A 26,402-nucleotide genomic window follows, 5' to 3' on the forward strand; every position below is an offset into this window, starting at 1 on the left:
TAATATTATATATGCATACCGAAAACTGAAAAATTGTATAGGTACTATTAAAATAAAAAGAATATTCACAGTCTGTTTGTTTCGGAATAAATATAGGATTTATTTTATTGTATGTACTAATTTTTACACATTTATAGACTATAAAGCAGGTGTAGCATCACATTTTAAAAAGTTTAAGAGGCTGATAATGAAAAACAATTTGTGGTCAGTTGAAAAACAAAACAGATTTAATATAGATAAACGAAAAAGAAACGCTACATCAGCCTCACCAAAAGATTTTGTGCAAGATTTGTATTCTCTTCCCTCGAGATTTTCGTACAAAAGCTTTTACAAATGGCAAAACTAATATAAAAGGTACAAGATTTGAGGAACAGTTAATACTCCAGCCTCATACTCTTGCAACTGATTTTATTTCCCCTTTTCATTCGTTAGTCATGAAACTTCTGTTCAAAGTATGTACTTCCGTTTTTAATTGATGAGTAAGTAATGTACTTCTACAAGACGAAATACACTTTAAAATCTTATTCAATAATTGAAGCATTGCAAGTTCAATCCACTGTACAATGCAATCCCTCCATTCTTTCGCATTGAATTTGTTTACATTTCATTTTGTTCACACAGCGTCAAACCGAAGCCATTGTAGCACGTCACTTCGCCTGATGTTTAGGATCTCGATTAACAATGGTATTAACTTTATACTCTATACAAACAAGCATCGAGGTTGTATATAATTACACTCGAACCATAATAACTTTTACAGAAAAGTTCACTAGCAAATCTATTCTGCTTTGCCATCAGTAAACCGAAATTTCTGCCACTATTTTCTTAACTTTTTATTCAAGTTGTGAATTAGAATAGAATAAAAATATGTACAGGTTTTTTGTTTTCACTTTTTCGCAAAAATTATTAACATTAGTTCTTAACGCATAGAATATACACAAATCGCACCTTTTTTCACACTTTGTCTTTTCTTTATCTTTATTCAATTATTATCAGTCATAAGAGCTTTGTGAATTAATTTAGCTAAGCAAATTTGTTTCCTTTTCTCAAAGTCACTACTATTTAAATATAAACGTCTGTTACTAAATAATAGAGGTTGTTTAATTGTGTCCTTAAGAGAACTTTTTAAAACATGCTGTTGGCAAAGCAGCGAAGTTAACAAAATGTTGGTGTACGTTACTTAAAAATTTTACTTTTATGCATCTACGTTTTAAATTCAAATGAAATTGAATTTGTTAATGTTGGTTGTGTGTAACATTTCTTTGTCAAATAATTTTTACACTTATTTCTGTAAAAATGTTGTAGACAATGAATTATATGCAAATTGAAATGATATACTACTGTATAAAAAATGTACAAAGAATCTACAATTCAGAATCATCAGCTATAGATAACCAACAATTCTTTACGCAAATAAGTATATAAACTGCTCTCGAAAAAAAATCCGAAACGTATGTACTGAATAGTAAATAATGAAAGCAAATCTTATGAGCAATTCCGATTGTCTTTTGCCAAAAATCTAATTAAACTACCCAAGTTCTCACGTGAATTAGTGATTTTAAGCAAGCATGACCAGTAGATACAAGTCCAAAAGAAAACAAATAAAAATAAAAATTCAAAATATAGAGAGAAAAGAATCCTTGACACAAAGAAGAATTCTTAACTGTTAAGAAAATTGGATTAAAATATGGAGAAATCCAAGCGTCTTAACAGTTAGGTTTTCAGATTTTTGAATTTTCGTAACTTTCTTTCCATCGACGTAAAATCACTAGCACTTTATAATTACTTGTTTTCACTTCTTATTATCATTTAGTATCGCTCTGAGACTATTCGATGTTGAAAGATTCTTTGCTTTTGCAAAATATATTCGAATGATAGCACGATAGGTATCATACGAATATAACCTTACACATAACCCCGCTTTTCTGTGTGCATGAAAGAATCACAAAAGTATTTATGCATACAGAATCTTCGACTTCATCGAACAAGCCCTACGGTACTTTAAATGTTGTGCATTAATATGCTTTCTTCCAGGTACGTAAAAAAAGCATACGGGTCTCCGATTGCAGCCGACACATTTCGACGCCTCGCGTAGTCGCGTGCCGACGAGTCGCGCTGTTGCTGCACTCGGACGATAAGTTTTTACCGACAGTGCGCCACAATCGCTCAAAAATTTCTAAATCCTTAATAGTTAAGAATTCTTCTCTTACTATGAAGAAACTTTCGTTTGCAACAAATACATGAAAAATAAGCTGTGGTTAAGTTGCGAATCCTTTGCGACAAGGATTCTTTTCTCTCAGTATACTCATAGTAAGAGAAGAATTCTTAACTATTAAGGATTTAGAAATTTTTGAGCGATTGTGGCGCACTGTCGGTAAAAACTTATCGTCCTAGTGCAGCAACAGCGCGACTCGTCGGCACGCGACTATGCGAGGCGTCGAAACGTGTCGGCTGCAATCGGAGCCCCGTACATGCGTTTATACTATTTCACGCGTGATATGCTTTTTTACGTACCTGGAAGAAAGCATATTGATGCACAACATTTAAAATATCGTAGGGCTTGTTCGATGAAGTCGAAGATTCTGTATGCATAAATACTTTTGTGATAGTTTCATGCACACAGAAAAGCGGGGTTATGTGTAAGGTTATATTCGTATGATACCTATCGTCCTATCATTCGAATATATTTTGCAAAAGCAAAGAATCTTTCAACATCGAATAGTCTCAGAGCGATACTAAATGATAATAAGAAGTGAAAACAAGTAATTATAAAGTGCTAGTGATTTTACGTCGATGGAAAGAAAGTTACGAAAATTCAAAAATCTGAAAACCTAACTGTTAAGACGCTTGGATTTCTCCATATTTTAATCCAATTTTCTTAACAGTTAAGAATTCTTCTTTGTGTTAAGGATTCTTTTCTCTCAGTGATAAGTGATAAATTGGTTTGCATTACACCACATGAAGGTAGCCAATTAGTATGAAATTCGCAAATTAATTTCAAAGTTCGTTCGGTGAATCATTTCTTGAACTACTTCCCAATGATGCTGAAGAGGTTCTACTACTGCTAGACTCGTTTGCAGCTCTGTAAAAGAAAATATTTATATTATATCGAATACAAGTTAGTACTGCGATACACATATAACAGAATCTGATAACTACCTGAACAGTGCAGCTAAACTTGGTCCAACTGTATCTTGATTCGCGTCAAATGTCGATTGCTCTCCTAGACTTTGCCTACATATTGGACAAGTTCCATGCTGCAAAATGAATTAGTGATATAACGTTCTAGGTAAAATCTATAAGGTTATTAAAAAGTCTGTTTTACTCACAAGCTCTAGCCATGGAACAATACAAGGTGCGTGGTAAACATGCTGACAAGGTAGTTGTCTGACAGACTCTTCAAGCACAAAGTCTTCCCAACATACCGAACACTGTAATTTACAATCTGTAATAATAAGCGCATGAGTTTATGATTAAAAAGCTCGAAAATCAATTATTATAATTAAAAATTATTGCTTTTCAACCAACCAATCTGTGTCTGTGATACTGTGGTAGTAGGTATTTCTTCTATTTTCTTTTTAGGTAGTGGTGGCGGTCCGGTTTCATCCATTTGATTCAACAACTGTGTAACAATGGAATCCAATCCATGTTGGCCCCAAACATAATCTCCAGGATTTCCCAAAAACAGTCTAATATCGAATCTACGTTAATTACATAGGGCACAGTATTTTATTAGTAATGCCTATTAACACATAGAAGCCAGACCGACAGTGACTTGAGTCAATCCATCGTCTTCCTCGTAAAGCGTAAATATAAAAATTAATTTCCTTTATATTTTGCTTTAAATGTTGAAATAATCGACGAGACATATACATACACTGGTCCCTGTCCTGGTTGAAAACCAAATCCAATACCAGAAAGATTGGCGAAGAGATCTTGCAGTAGACTATCTATTTGAGGTGATAAGCTCTGTTGTTGCTGCTGTTGATTCCTGGAGCTGTGAAATTTGAGATGAGTTAGTTCAAATGTCAATCAAGAGTTTGAGCTGCGCAAGATACTTGACAGTTTCATTTTCAGTGGCCTGCTTGCAATTCAGAGAAACGTGCATGAGAAAGTACTGGTCAGGATATGGATACCATTGAAGATCCAGTTAGAAAGGAGCTTCCAGAAAATGAAAGTGATGCAAGTTTCAGTTTTACCGAGTTCTATGAGACCTAGTATTTCGTGGAGTCGATTGCACACTGGAGGAATTTCTCCTATTCCTACGATATCTCGAAAGAGCCGTTGGTTCTTGAAGAAAAGCTAGGGGTAGCTGAAAATGGCTTGGTAACTGTTGACAAAAAGAAGCACATTGATTCCAATGAAAAGCCCTGACACTCGCACTAATAAGTCAGGCATGAGAAAACCTACGTCGTCAACTTCTATTTCGTTGAGGTCTTGGTTATCTATATCCATCCCAGAGCCGCTCTCTGCACTGCCTCTCTCCAGCTTCTCGATGAATCCGGTGGAACATCTTGGGCACGTGTAGTCCTGCGACAGATAGACACAGCAATGACTTATCACGCTGGATCAGTGTGCTGCGCCGTTATCAGCGCGACGAGTCATCTCTCTCTCTCTCAGCGCTCGGCACAACAACAAACTATACATGGCCATCGTCGCGCTCTCCGTTCTTCGAATAGAACTATCTGGAAAACGCGCACTCCCGTCGTGCACCCGAGGAAGCGTTAGCCCCAAGGACACGAGCTGCTGTCAACACACGTTTTCTCGAAAGCAAGACAGTCTGGCGACGTATGTATATACGATGAGGGGGCTATATACTCGCTCCCTCTCTCTCTCTCAGCCGCGCAGCAGCTTACTCAACATACACGCGATCTGACGAAAATAAGCTCGTCTATAGGTCGAAAAAGCTCGCGATTCCCGGACGTCGTTCCAGCCTCTACTGGAGCTCCTGAGGACGACCTGTACACCGTTGTCGCAGCCTAGTGCGGAGAGAAGACAACTGCGCGAGAAAAGTGTGCGAGCGAGAGAGAGAGAGAGAGAGAGAGAGCTCTAGCCGAGCAGTAGTAGCAGCAGCAGGAATCAGACGCGCGGAGAGAACGTTCGGTCAGGGTGGGTCGAGGGACGTACTTACCGGTAGCAAATGCTCGATCTCGACGCTGCATCGGTGACAGAAAAATCGACTGATCGACGAAGTCCCGTCTACAATGGCTTCGGCCATGTTTTTCACGTCTTCTTCTCGATCGCCACTCTCTCGGCGCCGCACACCACGCAAAACTCTCTCGCACTACTCTCCCTCTCTCTCTCTCTCTCTCTCTCTCTCTCTCGCACCTATAGCTATACACTGCGCACACTACTTATATTATTACACTGCGGATATCTCGCGAAGTCGCGAGTCCCGCGGCGCGGCGCGACTATCGCGCGGGACATGCTTACCCGACTAGAATCAATCCTACGGGTAAGATCAGGGCCGGATCAGGAGAGTTAGGGTACTGATCCGGGCCAAGCTAGGAATCGGGTATGGGCCGTAGCACGGGTGTAATGATGCGCAAATCCGGACCGAGAAAAAAATTGACAAATCAGACAATGTTACGGGCTTTATCATGCATAGTTTACCCTACCTGAAGTTTACTTGTATGGACTACTACAGTACCGGATCCGGGCCGGATAAAATCCTGAAGTATACTAAATCATTTTCTTATTATCATCTTACTCTAATATAATAAATGCCAAATAATGTTGTACAAACGTTAAACTATTTATTTGTTAATTGATTTATTAAGTACGTCATGAGCAATTTATAGAACATAAATTACATTAAAACGTATATGTAACTGAAATATACAAAAAATAGTCAAATTTTAATTATTAATATTTTAAACGTCATTGCCATCACTATCTTGATCCCGAGTTCTTTTTCTGCTGTCACGACCTCGATTCCAATCAGCAGCATTGTTTATAACAGTTCCAATCAGTCCCAGTAAATCAACATTTGTCACTGTTTGTCCCTTCTTACTATATGCATTATTCTGCATTGCATCTGAAAAATATTATACTTATTTATGAAGAATATTTTTATATAAATACATGAGTCAAAAATAATTTTTTTATTTCCTTTCTTACCAAACAAGCAGTCGTAAAACTTAAAATCTTTAAAAATGTACTTGTCTTTAGACAAGATAACAAGATCTTTAGAAAAGAAAGTTTTGAAAATAGGAGTTATAACTTTGGCAGCTACCTTTTTCTCTTGAGTATTTATATTGCAGCCAAAATAAGTTTTCTGAAATGAATAAAAATAGATTAAATTTCAAATTTTTTTACTACTCTCTACATGCAAAATCTTCTTTGGCACTATTGCATTATCTGAAGCTTCTTTTTCAAGCATGTCTTTTTTCAACTTTTGCTTCATTCGATAATTGCGAACTCTCAACTTGTTTCGTTCAATCATTTTTTCACGTACAACAAATTATTTCGGAATTAACACACAAAATATATTTCCTAACAAAACCAAAGCTATTGTAATCACATATAGGTTAGGACTACTTTTATATGCTCATAAGATTTACGTTACTTCAGGTGTCCTCTACTGTACCCTTAATATTACATTAAACCTATAAATTGTATCGTAGGAGTCTGCTACAGTTTACATGTTTTCTAAATCTAGGTAAGCAAATCCGGGCCGGGTTAGTGCATCATGGCAAGCTTGATCAGGAGCCTGAAGTTTTCCCTGATCAGGACCGGATTTCAAGTACGGCGTGCCGTACCCAATTTCCATTCGGGTTATATATATATATATATCTCCACAAGTCACACTCCGTTTTGAACTCATCTTTTGAGCTCTTATATGCAAGGATATAAGAACATATTTGGAAGGTTTTGACTACCTAGAAGGTAACTTTTAATGATAACTAACTGAATTATAGCTATTTAATAAATCTTAGCAATCCGTAAGGCAGGATCTCAAGTGAGATTTTTACTTAGGTTTGCTTACGACAGTAATTACACGTAAATTTTAGGCAGCGACAAATGCCCAGTACGTCCGAAATTGCTCTGTTTTTTGGTATAACGAATTGTACAAGCTACACCTTAAGCATACACATTCACAAAGTTAGGCCGCTATCGCAAACAGGCGATAATAAGTAGAACTCATGCGCACGAACCTTAAAAAAGCATATATACAGACGGAACAGTCAGACAGCGCCACCGTCAGCAGTCGTGCTCTTCCTGCCTTTTACGCAATAAGCACTAGAGACGAGTCGAAGATCTTTCTCCTGTTTCCGTCTTTTCACCAGGAGTCAAGTCGGACCATCGCCTAGAAGATGTTGCGCATCGTCGCGGGACACGCGAGTTCGAGCCTTCGTCAGGCCATCGTACCAAGGGCGACGATCGCCGGTGTCCAGGCTCGTGCCAGCCATGGCAACACCGAAACCGACGAGGAGTTCGACGCGAGGTACGAGAAGTTCTTCAACCGACCCGACATCGATCACTGGGAAATCCGCAAGGCCATGAACGACCTTGCTGGTGAGTTGGAGGATTATCGTTTTGCTTTCCCAGCTGTTCGGGGGGGGGGGGTGAACGTAACTGTCCGCTGCGCTCCGATTTTCGGGCCGCTGTGTTTTCGTTGTGACACTTTTCAGGGAAGACCAGATATTTAGGGTTTGATTTATTGTCGGGCTTTTGAAGGGGTTTGCGGAAGCTCGTGGCTATGGAGATTCTTCTGCGATATGCGGGCTTGATAACGCGGCTTTCGTCGGGCGATTATTTTTAACTAACGCGTGTTTTATGTAATTTAAAAATGGCGTAAAACGATAAACATAATATAGATATAGGCTGGGCGAAAGTGTAGGTGTTTCAGAAATCTTGAGTCAAAACATTGTGTTAAGGATGAGGATGAGTGTGCGATGGAAAATTGTCTCTACAACGATCATTCGTGTTTCAGGTATGGATCTTGTTCCTGAGCCAAAAATCATCTGCGCTGCTCTCCGTGCATGCAGGAGGTTAAACGACTACTCGCTCACTACCAGATTCTTGGAATCCGTGAAAGACAAGTGTGGCTCCGAAGTTGACAAGATCTATCCTTACATTCTCCAGGAGATCAGACCTACTCTGGATGAACTGGGTATCAGCACACCAGAAGAGCTCGGTTATGATAAACCAGAATTATGGTTGGAAGACCCAGAAAACATTCATTAAGTAAAGGTCAGTTTCGGAAACTAGTCTAAATTCATAGAAACGAGCCTTACATTGAATTTAGTTATATACAACAAAACTACTGCACTATTGATATGTACATTATTTAAATCTGTTATACAGTGGTATTGATAACAATTGAATAAAAAATTCGTTTACTTTATAACGCTGTCATTATTTCTATTTACTGTTAGCGGAGGTTAGGATAAGAGTATTAGAAAAATATGATATGTGCGTACTATATTTTTTAATCATTTTAATTATTTTTCTTTTTGTCAGTTCCTTTCGTCGCTTTCATCAAGAAACAACTGGAACAAGCTTCCATTTTTCTTTCTTTACACCAAAAATAACCAAAGCTTAAAGGCGACACATAGACGACATATTTACAAATTACATTACATAGTACACAGCGATAGAAGTATTATACACATATCTCTAGCGCGAGCTCAAACATACTTTTACAACTTGCAGATGTTTCATTTACAATAAGTGTCAATTTGTGTCAATTCAACTATCTGTAAACACAATGCAATAAAAATCTTTTTTGAAAATTTCTCGAATTATGGTACTCATTAGAATGTTCTTTGATTACATGATCGTATTACTAAGAATTGCACAATCCACGTCGTCGCGTTTTTGGGAAAAATTTAATAAAGGTAATATTACACCTCAATATTAAAATCACAAAAAACAAATCCAATTATATTCACTTGAAATATAGGTACAGTGTATCAAAACAATGATTAGACATTTAACTTCCGCATGCACTCATATAAATGTCAAAATCATTAATTTCAAAAGTATCTGAATAATTTCAGAGAGATATTTTACAAAACCTAGCAGACTACGATTCGCGCTAAACAGATGATGTGCATTTAAATTTTGAATCCGCAAATTTTCAAATCTTAGTTTCTATTTGTACCTCTCAGAAAATTCAAAGACTTTCCCTAACAGTGCTACAACATGAATTGTAAATCTGTTGGTCTATCAACTATTATTATTCTCTATTGACTATCATTAACAGCTGAAAATTATTCAACAAAATTATTACTCATCATACGACAAGTCACTAGTAAGTAATATACCATTTTGGATTCAAATTTCAAATTTCTTTTCATCGCAACTACATCGATTCATAATATTTCTGATTCATGGAAGAGTAGTTTTTGAACTAAAAGCTACATTCTTCTTTATAATACCATCACCTCTTATGTACTTTCAGATTAGAAAAAAATCAAATTCTACATTAAAAATTATACTATATTGGACCAATCATAACTCTGTTTGATTTCTCTCATTTTGTCAAACCGGCGTTTAACAATATCAACCTAGGTTTGACCATAAAATACAAACAGTCCATTGAGATATCAAAATCAGATCTATCCACTTTCTAATTATTCATTTGACTAGATAATCTTACATTACTTAAATTATTTACTTATCGATATTATTCATAATTAATCTTAGCATTTATTGGAACTTAAATTAAAAAAAAAATGACAATTCATTTTAAAAACTGATCAGTCCCGTGCTATTACCGCGGCCCTCGTAAAGTTGATAATAGAAGAAACGTTTGCGTTGCAAGATAAAGATATTTTTTTAACGTATCTATATGTACATTTTTAGTCACCAACGTTATCTTTTGAAAGTGCAAATCGATTCTGTAATGCTCACACCTTAAGTACATCAAATGTTATCAAATATTCCAAGACGAGTTTTCAATGAAAGTAATTCTTTTTAATTTACCAAACCACCAAAAAGTTGTCCCTTTTTCCAAACATTAATAATATTTTTGCCTAGATAATTTACGAAACGAATATTCGTACACCTATTGCTAAGAAATAAATTGCTATAGCGACCGTGATTGATTACATTACAATAAGTACTCTTAAAATTCTTTGGAAATCATAGTGAATTTTCTCAAAATGCTTTTGAAGCTTTTCAATTGCTCGGCTTATCTAAAAGTTTCTCTTAAAACCGTTATACATTATACTCGGTGAAAAATTATCTGTGTAGATAGATATATAACCGCAGCTCTCAACATTTCTCTCTCTTTCTCTCTCTCTCTCTCTCTCTCTCTCTCTCTCTTCCTTCACCTAATTTATATCATCTCACGAGTCTCACCGCAAATGCACATTGCAAATAACAATTTGTGGAATGACGAGCGCCGAACAAGTCCATCTCTTTGTTGCGCGCACCAACACAGTTCCTCATATACATTATACAATATGATCAATAAACGAGCCCTCCAGCTGGGGACTCAAAGATCTCCATTACTCGGGGCTGGACTCAGCCTGCTGCTGCGTAGCCTGCTGGCTGTCCTCGTCCTTGACGACTTCGACCTGCATGGCCTTGGTGAGGGCGTTCGCGTCTTTGAGCGATATGACCTGTAGCACTTGGTGCTCGCCTGCGGCGTTGATCATCGTCATCGTCGGATGGCCTTGGATCGTCACCGCCTCGATGCTTGCCTCTCCGTTGCCCGGCTCGACTTTCGGCACTTGCACCATCGGTGTCATCACCTGCATCGTACCGTCGTTCTGGATATTCGCCACCATCGTCTGGTACATACTGGCCGGGACCGGCACGGTTATCACGCCCGATACGGACACCGGGTAGCCTGCAACAATCGAAAACACCGGTGGTCCTCTGTGTGTCCTAGGCCTTTTTGCCACAATTTACTCGGCTTTTATATTTTGGTTGCGATTTTCGATTCTACAGCGAGCAGCGCTTCTTCGCGCTTTTACATGTACATTCAATATATACGCAGCAAACTAACTAGAGAACGCTATGCTAATTTACGGTACATCGATTAAACGAAATTGAACTTGCATTCATTACTCCCTGGTGAGAATATCTTTGGTTCAAGAGTTATTGATCGCTTTAAAACGCTTTTACAAGGACGACGAATATCGATACAATTTTTTGAATTTCCTTTACATGACATCTCTCAACAGTCTTTCGAAGTGCGATCGTTTAATATAATTTTTGGTTCGAAGTATTGACGTGTGACAATAATTAGTGCCGAAAAGGAAAAGAAATTATATCGGTGTTGTCGATGCAAAACACGTGTAGCACTTTAAAACGATGTGACAAAACGTACGCTCGTGCTTGATTTTTCAAAAGTTTATGAATCCTCTTTGCGCAAAACATTTTCACCAGGAGAACACTTTAAAAACTACATCAGTAAATGCAAAATCGTATTAAAATTTTATAAACGACGAATGATAGTGTCATTGTATGTTGAGAAAGTGTACACCTATAGCGGCTAAAGTGTAAAACAAGTATATACAATATAGTGTCCATGCAAAATTAACGTTGAACATTTAAATCGTTAAACCATCTCCGCAGATAGTTACGATTGTAAAACAAAACATTGAGACTAACTACTCTAGTGGCAACTCGAGTGATACAATCACAGGTGCACTACGAGGGTGCCAGTATGAAAAACGTATATACTTACTATATTCTTGACACTGATTAATAGATTATCTATCAGCATAAGATTTACGAAATTTCGCTTGCACACCTCGATATTACCAATTTGAATAAAAAATAAAATAAAGCATAATGCACAGATAGATGTATATGTAGTCAAACTTAACTAATATCCTTGAATCAATACTATAAATGATATATAAAAATACGTAAATTGAAACCGCAAAAATAAAGTCGATAAATAATAATAAAACCAACAAAAAATCACTATTTACACAAAATTTATTTCAGTGTGAACTTAATTATAACTAAGCGATAATCATAGTGGTAGTAATAAACATAAAACAAGAAATTGTTTTTGTTAATAGTTGTTTCGTTTTGAAATCTCCATGTGTCTGTTCTGAGATATATGTTTTAAGAATCCATGATCTGACTGATATTTTAGGCTTTTAGACTATGATCGTATATGAAACAAAATGAAATAGCACGTACAATTCTATCGACCAACGCCTCTCATTTGTAAACGACTCGCTTTTAATCGTGTAACGTAACGTTGATTACATCAGTACATTATTAATTAAACAGTATTGTGACTACGTCACGGTCTGTACAGTACATACAATATACATATAAATAAATGCTCAGTACTCAGCAGTGAAATTTCACAACATTTACATGAAAGAACGATTATTTTGAAGTGATGACAGTGAAAAGCCACATGTTTTTTTTTTATGCAGCTAAGTGAGTGGTTATTCACATCTCAAAGTGGGTCAGCGAGTTTCCATGGATTCTTAAATTATGTTGTTGTAAAACCGTGAAATGTGTGAATTTGTAATCCGTTTTAACTAAACCCAAATTGATTTTTTCACGTCATTATTTACACGCTCCGAAAATATAAAAAAAAGGTCTTGGACTAATTAAAACTCTACTTGGTAGAATAATAAAAATTACGGAACAATAAGTGGGTACTGTCACTTTGAAACTAGTGGCGCATACAACATGCAAAATAAACAAGTGTCCACAGGATCTAATGTATAAGCGCATTTCACTGCTCGAGAAGTTCTTGACCGGCGACGGTGCAGAGCCTATAGAAAACAGTTTTACCATGTCCATCCTCGCCGGTGAGAATAATTTGACCGTCTTGGCCCAGCGTAGCCTCGGTAACACTGTTCAGATCCACCGCGACGCTGGTACCGTCCGTACCGCTGACTTCAGCGAGGGTTTGCACTTCTCCCTGACTCGTGTGAATCTGAAATTAGAGCGCAAAGAGCAATTTATTAATAATGGGTATTTCTGCTGTATTAGACAAAGAATTGTTAGAATCGCTAAGTAAAAGGTTGGTTTTGAACGTGTATGTGAGGTTAAACTTACAGTAGCAACTCCTTGCACTTGAGCGGTTGTACCGTCAGGTAACGTGATAATCGGATTGCTTGGATCTACCTGAATTAGGGAAACTGTTCCATCGGGATTTGTTATCGTTTGCAGAACCGTCGGATATTGCGTCATCTATATCCATGGAACAAAAATTGAAGGATTAAAATTGGAAACGAGTCGGAGTAGAGTACTTTACGTGAATGCATTATGTATGCACGCTAAGTATAATGAATCAATGCAATGCATGACAAACAAAATTAACCATAAAAAGATGAAATAATAAATACGCATAAATTTATAATTGAAAAAATAATAACAAAACTCAAATAAGGGAAACAAAACACCATACGCCTGAAAGAAGAAAATTAATAAATAAATAACGTCCAGCCATCGAATAGAAACATAAAAAAATAATGATGCAATGATCATGATGAACAAACATGGTCAAGTCGAGTAATTTCTGCACATAAGAGCATAATATATTCTAATAATCACATCTAAACATGAAAGAAATAATAAACTAAAAAACTGTGTAATCCTAGAAATAAAGGATCATCAAGAACGAAAAGTATCGAGGAAGTAACGACACAACGAGCTCTATCGATCGACTTGCCCATGTGCCTCGTTCAGACCCATCCACTGTCACTTGGGTGGCAGTGAGAGCCGTGGGTGACGCGGCAATGATTTGCGTTGGCGATGAGTTTCCCTTAGATGAACCAGTGCTGCTGATGCGAACGACCCCCACCGTCTGTTGGGATTGGCTGCCCTGGCTAGCCGATGACTGCTGCGTCGAGGAGTGCGCCGAGGGCTGCTGTATCAGTATTTGCGACTTGTCGTCCTCTTCGCTAAAGGCCGGCAGTAAGTCTTCCCTACCGTGGAACTTGTAACAGTTGATGACGATTTGCCGCAGGGCGTGGGTCCAGGAGATCTGCTTAATTTGAAAAGGTTCAACAGAAAAGAGATTAGTTAGCATGGTAATTCTTCTCACGAGTTTCTTCGCTAGGCAATTACATGAATCCCTTTCGGGTATGTTCAGTAGAAAAAAGGAGCCTCTGACAGCCCCATCATGTAAAGACCTCGAAAACGGAATAAAGGAAAAAACCGACACAGTGCAAAACAATACCTTACGTACCTTCTGTTTCTCATCCTCGGATCGGGCGTCCATACGTACGTTGGCCCAGGGTAGTTCCTTCGGCCACCACGGCGGCCTCGTGCTCTCGCGGCCCCAGCCGGGTTTGCCTCGGCCCGTCGAGTACTTGAGCATGAGAGGTATGAAGGCGCGAAGCTGGGCTTGGGTCATCTTTTCTACCGGCGTGGGTATTCCGTCGATTATGAGAGGTGGCAGCTCGTAGAGCGACGGGTCGTCTTGGACGGGTGGCGGTGCCTGCTGCGCCAGTGCGTTCTCCAACTCCTCCATTATCGCGGCTTTGAGATTCTTCACTACATCCTCGAGCGGTTTCGCGCCGAATACCTTGTAGCTGCTGTTCGGTTTGCCGGGCGTCGCCACCAACACAACCGCCTGTTGGCCGACTCGGGTCGCGAACTCATCAATGGTTTGCTACGGGTAAACGGAGAGGTTTGAATGAATTTGAAAAAGAGACAAATGATATGAGTAGAATACGATTGAAGAAAAGGATAAAGCAAATCTTACCCTCAATTTTCGTAATAGCCTATTCTGCTGTCGTTTTCGAATACTAGGATTAGTTTCAAAACTGTGCGGTCGTTTCCGTTTCTTCGCCGAGACGATAGCCGCGGCTGCTGCAACGCCGACAGGTCCTATACATAATATATTGTTGAAGAAAAAATCCGTTCCGGAGATAAGGCATGCAAAACTCAACTACACATTTACAATTATATGTATCGTTGTAATACGAATGCATACGATGGAACTGGAACGATTTGTCTTTTGCAGGTTTCCCTTAGTATTACGACGATACACACAATTTGACATACAATAAATAAAACATAGAGTAAACTTACAGAAAGCGTTAATAATGGAAACAAAATATTTAAAGTGGAGATACACGTGCAGATAAGCAAAATTTTTTTTTAGTACAAGATCATCGTTAGTGCGTGGAAATGTTGCTGGATATACAGAGATACAATTCTTGCAGCGTTTCTTTCTTGATATTCTGGAAGATATCGTTCAAAAAATGTACACTTGCCGAAGCAGTCCAGAATAAAAGAAGTTAGCAGTTGCAAGAGACACGCAAAAAAACAAAAGTGATACTCCTTTCAGAGCGAATCTGACATAAAAATCAAAGAATAAATTACGCACACGACAACATTGCAGACAACAAAACAAATTGCAACCAAAATGATAAAAAGTGAAATAAATATCGGGACGGAATCGTGGGGGAATGGGACGGGTGTGAGATGGGATCGCATGTGCAACAATCAAGAGTATATAATAGAGATATGAAAAACCAGTCTTTTAGCGATTTCCAAATTCGCCATCGAAGAGAGCTTTCGACTATGCGCCCGCACCATCATTATTAAAGAGAGAGAGACGCATATGTACATAGCGCGTGAGAGAGATGCATAGATATTGCAAGCTGCGACCTACTTTCGGTGTGGCTCGCTCGGTCTCGTTACCAGACCAAGACGATCGAATCGGAATACACACGGCGGAGTGCGAGAGCGAGCGATTATTAAAACACCGTCACACAACATAGACTCTCTCCTCGTCGCAATGATGTATACAACAATATTATCATAATCATCGTCAAAAAAAAAAAAAAAAAAAAAAAGAATGAAGAATTACAAGGTTGGCGCTGGTGTGAGGGCATGTGGCGTTTCGAAAAAGCAAAAAAATGGAAATCACCATTAGCGTGTTTGATTTGCCAACCTGCAGCGGCGAGCTGGGCCGTCACGTCATCGTCCATAGCGGACGCGAGCAAGTCGCCCTCCTCGTAAGTCTCGGAGCCGCTCGAAGGCTCGTCGTCCTCGTCATCGGTCATCCGATCCGTCCTGTCGGACTCTGCGTTGGTCAGCGAAGTCATCGTGTCCTCGTACGGCGATATTGTTATCGCCGTAGTCGCTGCCTCCAGTTCGGTTCCGCCGGGATGAGCCTCCTCCTCCTCTTTAACGGGGAGGACGATTTCACCGCCGGCCTCTATGTCCGTGGTAGACAGCTTGGCCGGTGGGTTTGTCACGCTGAGTCCAGAATCCTTCCTCCCTTATATGTGCGACCACGCGCTCTTCGCTTCACGGCCTCGTTGAGGGGCGGTCTCGTACTCGGGGGATGGCTCCTTTACATCACCTCGTGCTGCGGAGAGAGAGAGAGACAGGCTTGTTAGAATTTTTAAAAATTTTATTTAAACAATCCTATATCGTATAGACGTGCATGCGTTGCGCGCGACGAGTGCGTAAACATTAAAGGAATTCCCATGCAGCTGTTTTTAGGTCAGGCTTAATTACCAACGGACGTGAGATAAACCGCTATCAAGCCGACATAACGTTTTCTCGAAAAACAGTTTCGCCGACGATCCTAAGTATTTTCTCATGCGAGGCATTCTCGAATCGAAATATCGAACGCGAACATTCTATCCTACAACGTACAGAAAAACCGGCGTGTGCATATTGCGTTATTGGAGCGAAATATTGATTTTCCGCAGCGCGCGCGCGACTAGAGCCGGCGTTTTTAAACCGCGCGTTGAGTCACGGGACCCCATATCATCGGGCTTTTTCCCCTCTCTCCCCCTCCCCCCTGCGCTAGCTTTTCATTATACGCTGCTTTCTCTCTCAGCTGTCCCGGATCCAGCGTTCGATACACACACACACTGCGGAAAAGCTTGCCCCCCCTCGCAGATGTGTAATTCACTCGGCGCTCCCCCCTCGTATCAGTTGCCAACTGGCGTGTAAAGGTTTTTGGAAAAATTTTTTAATCAAATTAATCGAGCGACGCATGCTAAAACTGAAAAAAAGGGGGGGAGTACAGCGAGACAGATAGAGAGAGTAGGATAAGGCAAAGGAAATCGCTGACTGCGGTGCCCCCTTTGTAGAGAGAGAGAGAGAGTGCGACCCTCGATATCCCCTCAAGATAAGCAAAGGGTGACCCAACGCGCTTCAACCCCCCCCCCCCCCCCATGCAGTTTGCTTTTCGTACACACACACACACACTAGCATACGCAAGTGTGTTTCTCCTGGAAATTCGACGTCGCGAAAGTCGTAGGTGCATGATAACGCGAATCGATAAAGCAGCGGACTTCGAGGAAGAACATAGGCCAAAACAACATCGAGTTCCATTTAAAACGAGCGCAGACATGATCGCAGCAGGTGTCAACGCTCGCGCGCGCACATGCGACAACATCGCGAAGCGCGCGCGAGAAAGAGAGAGAGAGTAGTAGGGGGTAAGTATTAGCGTGCACATCTCTCGCGGAGGCGCACGCGGTGCACACTTTCGCTCTCGTCACAACGGTGTTATATGCGCGCAAGAGCAACAGAGAGAGAGAGAGAGAGAGAAAGCATGAGATAAGTGCGCGCGTGTTGTACACCACGCCCCAATCGGCGCGATGCCCGGCCGCGCAATTTTCCGCGGGTGCGCGGCGCCGTCGCGCGCTGCCACACACAACAACACCGCGAAAATTTGACTGACGACGACACCCGCGCGCTCCGGCTTTGCGCACCTCGTGCACGCCGTACACACTCGCGCACTACTCTTCTTTTTCCCTTCGACGCCGGGAGTACGTTGACACACACACACACTGTAGATCGGCGACGCTCCGAGGTTAGATCCTAACCTTTTCGACGCGTACATCACCGCGAGACGAGTGAAGATCGCTCCGGCAGCAGCTCCTCCTCCACTGGAGGCTTCCCGGGGACGAGGTCGTCGAGAGCCATTTGACTATCAGCAACTCCAGCGTCCACAAGCGACTGAGTACACAACACGCGCCCTCGAGCGACGCTTTCGCTCTCTCTCTCTCTCCACTACTCGCTGTGTGGAAGTGCGGGTATATGACACTGCACGTACACGGATGAGGGCCGAAACAGCTAGAGCCCGGTATCGATCGTACGCCACCCGACGAGGGGCTGCAAGTACGCGCTCCCTCTCCCGCGCGTATACTCGGCCTAGCATTCGCGCTTTATATTATTTCACCGTAGAGAGAGAGAGAGAGAGAGAGACGTGCTCTCTCCTCTTTCGAATTTATCGATTGGCGGCTGTCACACGACTATAGACACTCGAGCTATTTCGCCTATTCCCATTATATCCGTCTCTAGCGTAGATCGGCGCGTTTTTTTTTATCGCCTAAACGCTTCTCCATATCGTATACCCGCAGACGAGTCCCTGCGTTATATATATATATACGTATATACACAGAGAGCGAGAGAGCGCGAGCTAAAGAGAGACGGAGCGACTCGGCCGAGGCGATCGATCGCGAGGCAGGCCAACAACGCGCTTTTCCCAGCAGCGTCGCATCGAAGGAAGGAAGCTAGAACGCGCGCAAAAAATACACCCGGCGGCCGTTTCGTAATCATCAGGCGGAGAGAGAACACGCGGCAGCCTCGTCGGCGTGCACATGCTCTTTCAGCGCATCCTCCGTAACTGCCCCGTCCAGCAGAATATATACGCGTGCGATAGTAGCTCTCATTCTCTCTCTCGCGCACACGCGTTATTTGTTGTGCCGCCGCCGTCGCCTGCTGTGTATATGCGCGGTCGAGCTCAGCTCTGGGCTGCTCGCGCGCAGCCATCTTGAATGCGCGCCTTTTGAAAGGGCCCCACCGCGCACCGGCCCTCCTGCCAGCGTAGGGTATCCAGGTCGGCTTTCTGGATAGCTTAAAAGAGCCGTCCCGACACTCGGTCTGTTGAAAATCCAGCTTGGAGACCGAAGCCGAAGCGATAGAGGAGTGTCGGGGCCCGAGAGGATATCGCGCGGTTTGCGCTCACGGCCATCTTGAAGCCTGCGCTGTGGCGAGTAGGCCCAGCAGACGATGCCAGGTGAGGATAGCGAGAGCGAGTTGCGCGAGTGAGTGAGTGAGTGAGAGAGAGAGAGAGAGAGCCGTACAGCACCGCTAACTCTCAGCCCCCGGTGCGCGTATCTGTCGAGTCGACCCAGAGCGCGCGCGCACTTGGTCCGCCGACGAAACGCGGATGCGCGGCGAGCACACGCGCTCTGCTGCTGCTGCTGTTCTATAGTCAGTCGCGACACGCACGCCGAACTCGCGGCTCTCTACTCACCACCGTGTGTGCTGCTCTGCTCTCGGTGCTGCTGCTGCTGCTGCTGCTACTGCTACTGCGCTCTCTCTCTCTCTCTCTCTCTCGTTCCTCCGCGCTCGTTATCTTCGGCTCTTCTCCTGGAACACGATGCCAGTACTGCCGCTGTTGTTGCTACTTCTTGGATTGATCAGCAGCGCCATGTAGGGCGGACTCTCGCTCTGTATAGTTGGGACACATACACACACCGCGAGAGCGACACTACCTATGTAATAATGACGATGATGCTCTCTCTCTCTCTCTCTTTCTCGCTCTAACTCTCGATGCCCGAGAACTGTCCGAGAGACTACGCTGCTGTCGCGGCGGCGGCGGCGGCGGCGGCCTGCACAGTAGTTTTTAGGCTACTATTGTGCTCTCTGCGGATATACCACGGACACGGCCAGGCCAGTTCTATTGGTGTGTGTGTATACTGTGTGTGTGAGAGAGAGAGAGAGAGATAGCTCGCTATGACGGAGAAAGAGAGGGGCCCCGTCGCAACACACGCGGCGGCGGCACAGTGCGGACGATCTCGCTCATTGGTTAGACGGACTGCCGAGACGCGAGCGTTCATTGGCTCGTAATGCTCGTCACGTGATCGATAACGCGCGTGACCCGAGTTGAGCTTGTCGCGTTCCGAGTTCGAATTGAGTTTTTGGTGAAAATTCTTATGTTTGTAGTTACGGCGAATTTTTCGTAGCAACTACTCAGTAGTTCGAACGAAAAACTTCGATCGTCCTTTCTTTCCCTCGCGTTGTTGCGAGTGTCATGATGATTATTGATTTTACGCTCGTCTGGATCCTTCCGTCCATTTCCATATACTTCGTTATCGAATGAAAAAGTGGGAGGGGAACGTAGAGTTTTGTTTTGGCGTACCTAACCTTACCAGAGGTAAATAGTCGCTGAAGGTGCGCGTATATGGTTCCTACACCGTAGATTCGGTGTTTTGAGGCTAAGTGAGTGTTCCAAACTAAACCATTTTCTCTCTGCATCCTGGTGAACGTTCGCGGTGTCAACCTTTTACCAACTCGTTCTTACGATTACTCTGTGTTCATTTCGTGCGTCATCACCGAGCGCCGTTACCTAACCTTGTCGAGTACCGATTATTTCCTTTTGGAGCCAGATCTAAATTTAAATATTGGATTACCATTTCGATGTACTATAAAGTACTGCAAAAAGAAACAGCGTATTGTAGTGAATTATGAATTTGATTTGTGAATCGTTTCATTGTGGTCGGGTATAACGCAATTACGGGCAATAGACAGCGAGACTGCTTGTGATATATCTGTGTATACGTGCAGATAAATACACTTGCAATCGCGATAATAATTTATCCAAGAAGATTTTTTTATATCGTCTTTATTTTTTATTAAAATCGTTTCGATCGTTTTCTCACATTTATTACTTTCATTTATAAACAAGAATTTTCATTTTAGAAATATATAAAATTGTATAAATGAAATAAACATCACTATAGGTAATAAAAGAAAAATAGTTGTATTGTTTCCAAACAATCATTACCATACATCTAACAAGAAATTAAAGTATATTATTAATAATACAATTAAAAATATAAAAATGGTGTAAAGCAGCTTTACATATCACATCTCTGGTGGGGTACGTTCCACAGTATTGACCACGCGTTTTCTTCTGTCCCTGTTGCAGTACTAATAATATAATTTCATGTTTCGCACTGTTCAAGCTGAGCCCAGAGTCTTTCAATTTTTTTTTTTTTCATCGCCAAATGTCAAAAAATAACAATCACCATTCAATTTTTGGACTTTCAATGTAAATAATACTGAATACAACGTTTTGACTGTCACCGCTTTAGATGCAGGTCATGTTTACATAGAGATTATGTCAGTGAGTAATACCGCAACATGGCAAGACCGAGCCTTTCAAGCCCATGGTTTATTTTTATTGCACAATTTTCCAAACCATCCTGGTTCGCAATGACATGTGTTGTCTGGCTGGCATGTACCATTTCTGCAAGGCTTTGTACAAGCCGAGCGCTGCGGCGATCTTCTGCCAATTTCACAATGATTACCTTTGAAGCCGGTTGGGCAACGACAAATATTATTGCCTTTACATTTTCCTCCGTTCAAGCATGGGATGACACACTTGGCTGTTACAGTTATAATGATTAGTGTCTTTTCAATACATTGACTAGTATCAAATGCATTTCAATACTTACAAAATTCACATCTCAGTCCAAAGAAACCCTTAGGGCATTCGCATGTGTCCTTCTGGACACACTTTCCACCGTTCAAGCATTTTTCTGTACAGATACCTAGAATAATGAATTACTATTTGATTTCAGAGTCAATTGAAGCTTTACAAAATGTTGCGCGCAGGAGCTGGGACGATTCGTTTTATTTCTACAAATTCAGCAGCCCCACTGAGGACTAAGAAAGGGCGCTTGCTAGAATCTGTGATAAGGGTAGATCATGCTGGAGAATTTGGAGCTGATAGGATATACGCTGGTCAAATGGCTGTACTAGGTAAGTTATGATCAACAGAGAAATCAAGACTGTTCTTTAACATAAATTCATCAACATTTTAGGGAATACATCGGTTGGTCCAACAATCCAACACATGTGGGACCAGGAGAAGGTTCATAGGCAAAAGTTTGAAGAACTGATAAAGAAGCACGGAGTCAGACCCACAGCTTTGCTACCCATCTGGAATGTGGCAGGATTTTTATTAGGCGCCAGTACAGCGCTCATGGGACAAAAAGCCGCGATGGCTTGCACTGTAGCTGTGGAAGATGTCATTGTAGAACACTACAACGATCAATTGAGATCGCTTATGGAAATCAGCGACGAGAACGACAAGGAGATACTCGACACCATCAAAAAGTTTCGAGATGAAGAACAGGAGCATCACGACGTGGGATTAGATCACGGAGCGGAGCAGGCTCCTTTCTACGAAGCTCTCACCAACGTTATCAAAGTCGGATGCAAGACAGCGATTGCAATATCTAAAGTCGTATAGGTAGTGAGCTCTACGGGGTCGATTCATTATACCGGAAGAATATTGCTACTGCGGAGAGAAATTCGTCGGCGATGTCTAAAACATTTCAGTATTATGCAAAGCATCGACTCACATTGTCCTAATTTCTCTTTGCAAAAGCGAACTTTTATCTACGTTTTTCTATTCTATAAGCAACAAACTACATGTGTATAGCCAAAGGATGTTTTTATGATACTCTACTTGTGTAAATAAAAGAAAATGTTTTGCATACATCGGTGCAGAATATTTTTACGTACCTCCTTCGCAGTAGGGTCCTTGAAATCCTGGAGGACACGAGCAGACTCCAGGCGCCGTGCAGTTGCCGCCGTTCATGCAGTTGGGATAGCACAGGGCTTTTTTGCAATGCGGTGGTCCCATGTAGCCGTCCGGACACGGGCCTGGATTCGGCTCTGCAATGGAATGACGAAATTAACGCTCTCTTTCGCGGAAAATGCAGAGCAAAGTGCCATAAGTAGCAGAAAACGAACGTCTTCCGAATTGTAATAAAAATACTTGGAAACGAAAACAAAGTCATCTCTGACGAGATGAAACGAATACTTTTGGCATTTCGTTCTGCAATCACAGAATTGTATCTCTAACAGAAAACAAACATCAAATCTACATCTTCAATTTGATGTACACTCGAAACTGCTATTTTTATATCAAATCAAATCTGTATATTATACTATCTGCGCGCACACATCGATGCATCTCGATTGAACTTGAGCAATATGTACTGTGCATAATGCACACGCCCAAATGCAAATCTTGTATTCGATCTGCGAAGTAGGAAATCACGCGGTGTTCATAATTTCCGGCCGCTGGCAGATAAGCCGCGCACACAACGCACCGCTTTAATCTCCAAGTGCTTCTCGGAAAGAAAACGTATCTATAGTTTTTTGCACAAGCAATAATTTTATCCATCAGAAATCCGAGCACCTAAAAAGTGCATCGTACTCTTCGTGAACTTGTCCTCGCACAGTCAGTCGCAAAATTCAACGCGGCACTGTTTCGTCCGGTATAATTAGCTCGATTAATTCTCATTTCGGTCAATTATATTTCTCTCTCTCGCTTGCATATGTACACCGCAAAACTCAATCAAAAGCGCCTCTGTATGCGGCGGAAGGCCGGACGTTTCTCCTTTCGCAAATTCTCCTTTATCGCGGCTCGAGATGTGACTCGTAAACTGCTGTATTTCACTGCGTTTCACCTGGTAGAAAGTTGACCGGCTGAGGCGTAAATCGGAAATTTTAAAAATATCGCTTTACGACTCGAAAATGAATTCTTATAAAAAAGCGAGATCATTCCGATCGACTCTTCTACCAGGATTGGCCTGTATATCAATTTCATCATCGAATCGCGATTTTCCAAGTATAAACAAAAAAAAAAACTCTTCGTTTCTATCATAGCATAGAGATCGAAGCATGCAGCACAAATTAGTGACGATGATTTATACTGGTGATACAGAACTGTATGTGTGAGTGGAGAAGTGGTGATCGTGGGCGCGACTGACGCACTCACCGCGCACGGCGCATTCTTTTCTCAGGCTGAGCCGCAGGGGTGTCCCGTTCAGCGGCTTGTTCTTGCGCGTCTCGATCATCAGACCAATGCTGAATTGCGCGACTCCCGAATTGTTGCCCGAGCACGGCAGCAGCACGCTGAATTCTGCAAAAAAGCAGGTTAAATTTTTCTTACATTATTCTCGTGTTTAGAGGTGATAATTAAAGAAAAACTTATTCTAAACCTACCCTTCTGCCGTCTGGGCACCCGACCCTTCTTGTTAATCGTGATCGAGGGCGTCTTCAGTATCGACTCGTCGAACGACTTGAGCAGATAGAAGTCGTAGTTGTATTTCTTCACGCCAGACTTCCAGGTGAAGTTGACGTAGGACACCTCGTTAGGGATTATAGGCAGCTTGCTCTCGAACTCCGGGTCCAGCAGGTACGGCACCACTCGACCCTCGTCTATCGCGTAGATTTCCATTTCGACACCTGCACCGATCGCCATACATCAATATCACCGGAAACACTTCGCCTGAGAGATCGCTATCGTTCGCCAGCGATAAAACGCGCGCATACGTCCTGAGAACGTACGATGACATAAAAAAAAAAAAACTCACCACTGAACATCTTGATCTGCTGTCGATCGATCCAGAGTGTCATGTCTCCGTCGGGCTTGTGTCCGTTGCCGGTCCGCCGGTGTCTGGCCTCGCAATTGTAATCGCTGAGCAAAACGATCAGAACGAGCGCCGCCGAGGCCAGGGTCGGCCCAGCCCGCCGCTGCATATTATATTTCCAGTATTGTACCCGAGAGACAGAGAGAGAGAGAGAGAGAGACTATTATACACTCGTTTTCGCACTCACACGCGCTGCGCTTGTTGTAATACCGATCTTCGGAAGCGAGAGGTGAAGAGAAAATATTGTATACCGATCGTCGCCGATATTTTTTAGTGGAGCACAGGAGCGCGTGTGCAGCAGACTCGGCTCGCTGAGACTGACTGACTTGACTGAATGAGGAAAGGCTCCGTATATGCGGTCAGCTCGCGCGAGAGAGTAGAGAGCTACCCCTCTTTTCTCTTTGCTCTTATGCGAGCTCTCCTGCTATATACTCCTTCGCGCATATAATGCCGCCTGTGTGCACGTGTGTGTGTGTGTGTGTGGATAGCCGATGTTCTCGGCTGTAAGGATAGCGTATGCGATTGTAGTGTCTTTATATTTTTTAAAAATTTCTCCTCTATACTGTTGCAGATTTTGGAGCGCATACCGATACGAAGTGTTCGAAAAAAATAAGCGGAGACGGAAGACAGCGGAGAAGGATATACACATATGTGTGCAGTATATACGCGCATATATCGAGAACAAGTGGCAAACGAGAGAGAGAGAGAGAGAGAGATGTAAATTTAACTGATCGGACAGACGGACAACTGCGCGAGAGAGAAGATGGGAAGAGCCGAGAGATCGGCGCATATGTGTGCGGAGAGTGAGACGCTTTAATGGGAGAAAAAAAAAAGTCGAGGCGAGAGAAGCCGAATGAGGTAGGAGAGCGCGTTAAAGATACGTGTAAAAAAAGGTAATGCGAAACTATTACAGTCGCGTTTCGCGAGAGGCATCTTCGAGCTGTACATATGCCCTTTTTGCTCTGTGGCTTTCATATCGCTGTAGCTCTCGACACTTGTTATAAAATCGTGTGTATACAGACGCGCACACGTACACTTGCGGAATCGCCGTCGCGCCGACTTGATAAATCACATTCCCTCTCAGCTGTGAGAGTCGTTTCTTTATTTTTTTTTTTTTTTTTTTTGTTCTGGATCGGAATAATATGCGAAATCTGCGGCGAAAAGCTCGAGAGATCTATAAATATAGATTTTTGTAATTATCGTTAATCACACTTTATAAATCATCGCGAATTATACGCTCGTGTGTACTTATACACTTTGTAAATCGAGTAGACGGCTAATTTGTTCCCTGTAAGATCGTTGGCGGGATGCAGTCGAGCGTTAACACTTTTGAAATAACGATTTTTGAAATAACGTCTCTCTCGCGGAGAATCGCGGCTCTTGTGTAACAAAATATTTACACTCGCGCGAGGCCATCAAAACATCCCATAAAACATTCGTTTTCGGCTCCGCACGATCGTAAATCCGGTAGGGGCTACTATCCGCTCCGTATCTCCATACAGCCATACCCCGCGATGACTCGAAGAAAACATCTCTATGTCTATCCCCTTGAGAAAAGAGCCAACAAAAAAAAAAAAAAAAGGAAAGAAATCAATTTTCGACCTGCTGCACATAAAGCGTATGGACAACAAGAGCAACGAAAGAGATAGAACCGTCAGGTCACATAGAGGCCCAGAGAGATAGAATCGTTAGTCGTCAGGAGTGATTCTCTCTAGAGGGATGAGCTCTCAGTCGTATATCATTCGCTCCTGTCAGCGACTCGCATATACATGCATATAGTGTGTTTACTGACCTGAGAGAGAAGCTGCGGGGTGTAGGACCATCCTAATTATGCGCGTTCGCGGGACTTCTCCTCGGGATTTACTCTCCTGTGTATACGTGTAATTATGCGTCCCTGTCTGTATAATATAATGTATACGAAGTGCCGCGTAACTCTGTGGTTCTTTCTCTTCTCCTCGCCCTTTTCACGCCTCTTTCTCCGATGAACCTGTGCCCGTGTGTGATATGTGCTTTCTTTTTCATCGAAAA

At 42.0% G+C, this 26,402-nt stretch overlaps 5 protein-coding genes and 1 long non-coding RNA gene across 31 annotated transcripts; 2 read left to right on the forward strand and 4 right to left on the reverse strand.

The window, feature by feature from the left end:
- Positions 1 to 75: 75 nt before the first annotated feature.
- On the reverse strand, positions 76 to 5,568 carry LOC100680438 (E3 ubiquitin-protein ligase Iruka). 5 transcript variants are annotated; one of them, XM_031930846.2, is made up of 8 exons: positions 5,132 to 5,568; positions 4,411 to 4,530; positions 4,215 to 4,330; positions 3,878 to 3,997; positions 3,529 to 3,689; positions 3,330 to 3,445; positions 3,160 to 3,257; positions 76 to 3,082 (listed from the first exon to the last, which is right to left on the reverse strand). In XM_031930846.2, exons 1-8 carry the CDS (start codon positions 5,216 to 5,218, stop codon positions 2,998 to 3,000), a joined length of 903 nt encoding a protein of 300 aa, XP_031786706.1. In that variant the 5' UTR covers positions 5,219 to 5,568; the 3' UTR covers positions 76 to 2,997. The 5 variants fall into 5 exon arrangements, with proteins under 5 accessions (XP_031786706.1, XP_031786705.1, XP_031786704.1 ...); XM_031930845.2 differs by having other exon boundaries at positions 3,529 to 3,701; XM_031930844.2 differs by having other exon boundaries at positions 4,200 to 4,330.
- On the forward strand, positions 4,604 to 8,742 carry Cox5a (cytochrome c oxidase subunit Va). Of its 2 annotated transcripts, XM_031930227.2 has the most exons (5): positions 4,604 to 4,788; positions 6,662 to 6,888; positions 7,014 to 7,518; positions 7,937 to 8,196; positions 8,467 to 8,742. In XM_031930227.2, exons 3-4 carry the CDS (start codon positions 7,317 to 7,319, stop codon positions 8,188 to 8,190), a joined length of 456 nt encoding a protein of 151 aa, XP_031786087.1. In that variant the 5' UTR covers positions 4,604 to 4,788; positions 6,662 to 6,888; positions 7,014 to 7,316; the 3' UTR covers positions 8,191 to 8,196; positions 8,467 to 8,742. The 2 variants fall into 2 exon arrangements, with proteins under 2 accessions (XP_031786087.1, NP_001165812.1); NM_001172341.1 differs by lacking the exons at positions 4,604 to 4,788; positions 6,662 to 6,888; positions 8,467 to 8,742 and having other exon boundaries at positions 7,222 to 7,518; positions 7,937 to 8,350.
- LOC116417468 lies at positions 5,735 to 7,421 on the reverse strand. Its single transcript, XR_004227724.2, has 3 exons — positions 7,158 to 7,421; positions 6,121 to 6,277; positions 5,735 to 6,037 (listed from the first exon to the last, which is right to left on the reverse strand). It is a non-coding gene; the product is annotated as an uncharacterized LOC116417468 (long non-coding RNA).
- LOC100123022 (DNA-binding protein P3A2) lies at positions 8,429 to 19,557 on the reverse strand. Of its 13 annotated transcripts, none has more exons than XM_016989918.3 (8): positions 19,175 to 19,557; positions 15,845 to 16,264; positions 14,648 to 14,772; positions 14,129 to 14,554; positions 13,742 to 13,924; positions 12,994 to 13,128; positions 12,727 to 12,871; positions 8,429 to 10,804 (listed from the first exon to the last, which is right to left on the reverse strand). In XM_016989918.3, exons 2-8 carry the CDS (start codon positions 15,996 to 15,998, stop codon positions 10,461 to 10,463), a joined length of 1,512 nt encoding a protein of 503 aa, XP_016845407.1. In that variant the 5' UTR covers positions 15,999 to 16,264; positions 19,175 to 19,557; the 3' UTR covers positions 8,429 to 10,460. The 13 variants fall into 13 exon arrangements, with proteins under 13 accessions (XP_016845407.1, XP_032455189.1, XP_032455186.1 ...); XM_032599298.1 differs by having other exon boundaries at positions 13,610 to 13,927; positions 19,175 to 19,533; XM_032599295.1 differs by having other exon boundaries at positions 13,610 to 13,927; positions 14,120 to 14,554; positions 19,175 to 19,498.
- Positions 18,462 to 25,975, forward strand: LOC103317748 (5-demethoxyubiquinone hydroxylase, mitochondrial). 8 transcript variants are annotated; one of them, XM_032599304.1, is made up of 3 exons: positions 18,462 to 18,934; positions 21,507 to 21,687; positions 21,750 to 22,429. In XM_032599304.1, exons 2-3 carry the CDS (start codon positions 21,528 to 21,530, stop codon positions 22,178 to 22,180), a joined length of 591 nt encoding a protein of 196 aa, XP_032455195.1. In that variant the 5' UTR covers positions 18,462 to 18,934; positions 21,507 to 21,527; the 3' UTR covers positions 22,181 to 22,429. The 8 variants fall into 8 exon arrangements, with proteins under 8 accessions (XP_032455195.1, XP_031786709.1, XP_032455194.1 ...); XM_031930849.2 differs by lacking the exon at positions 18,462 to 18,934 and adding an exon at positions 19,136 to 19,419; XM_032599303.1 differs by lacking the exon at positions 18,462 to 18,934 and adding an exon at positions 19,452 to 19,606.
- On the reverse strand, positions 20,885 to 25,168 carry LOC100123012 (protein shifted). 2 transcript variants are annotated; one of them, XM_008216617.4, is made up of 6 exons: positions 24,318 to 25,168; positions 23,947 to 24,189; positions 23,669 to 23,863; positions 22,456 to 22,608; positions 21,381 to 21,476; positions 20,885 to 21,311 (listed from the first exon to the last, which is right to left on the reverse strand). In XM_008216617.4, the coding sequence occupies exons 1-6, from the start codon at positions 24,481 to 24,483 to the stop codon at positions 21,085 to 21,087; spliced, it is 1,080 nt and encodes a 359-aa protein (XP_008214839.1). In that variant the 5' UTR covers positions 24,484 to 25,168; the 3' UTR covers positions 20,885 to 21,084. The 2 variants fall into 2 exon arrangements, with proteins under 2 accessions (XP_008214839.1, XP_001606619.1); XM_001606569.6 differs by having other exon boundaries at positions 23,720 to 23,863; positions 24,318 to 24,729.
- Positions 25,976 to 26,402: the final 427 nt, after the last annotated feature.

Source organism: Nasonia vitripennis, chromosome 4 (genome assembly GCF_009193385.2).
Source record: "Nasonia vitripennis strain AsymCx chromosome 4, Nvit_psr_1.1, whole genome shotgun sequence".
Taxonomy (NCBI): domain Eukaryota; kingdom Metazoa; phylum Arthropoda; class Insecta; order Hymenoptera; family Pteromalidae; genus Nasonia; species Nasonia vitripennis.

Bases quoted from the DNA above. Each gene is read 5' to 3' on its own strand.
- LOC100680438 (XM_031930843.2), bottom strand. From the start codon at position 5,218: ATGGCCGAAGCCATTGTAGACGGGACTTCGTCGATCAGTCGATTTTTC. The intron at 4,331-4,410 runs GTAGGTTTTCTC...TTTTGTCAACAG, and splicing joins ACGAAATAGAAGTTGACGAC to TTACCAAGCCATTTTCAGCT. The intron at 3,702-3,877 runs GTATGTATATGT...TAATTAACGTAG, and splicing joins CAACCAGGACAGGGACCAGT to ATTCGATATTAGACTGTTTT.
- LOC103317748 (XM_016989923.2), top strand. The intron at 21,688-21,749 runs GTAAGTTATGAT...TCAACATTTTAG, and splicing joins TGGTCAAATGGCTGTACTAG to GGAATACATCGGTTGGTCCA.
- Cox5a (XM_031930227.2), top strand. From the start codon at position 7,317: ATGTTGCGCATCGTCGCGGGACACGCGAGTTCGAGCCTTCGTCAGGCC. The intron at 7,519-7,936 runs GTGAGTTGGAGG...TTCGTGTTTCAG, and splicing joins GGCCATGAACGACCTTGCTG to GTATGGATCTTGTTCCTGAG.
- LOC100123022 (XM_032599290.1), bottom strand. From the start codon at position 15,998: ATGACTTCGCTGACCAACGCAGAGTCCGACAGGACGGATCGGATGACC. The intron at 14,555-14,647 runs GTAAGATTTGCT...GTTTACCCGTAG, and splicing joins GGCTATTACGAAAATTGAGG to CAAACCATTGATGAGTTCGC. The intron at 13,129-13,609 runs GCAAGTCGATCG...CCATGGATATAG, and splicing joins GGTCTGAACGAGGCACATGG to ATGACGCAATATCCGACGGT.
- LOC100123012 (XM_008216617.4), bottom strand. From the start codon at position 24,483: ATGCAGCGGCGGGCTGGGCCGACCCTGGCCTCGGCGGCGCTCGTTCTG. The intron at 24,190-24,317 runs GTGAGTTTTTTT...CGATCGGTGCAG, and splicing joins GCAGATCAAGATGTTCAGTG to GTGTCGAAATGGAAATCTAC. The intron at 21,477-22,455 runs GTACGTAAAAAT...TCATTATTCTAG, and splicing joins AGGACCCTACTGCGAAGGAG to GTATCTGTACAGAAAAATGC.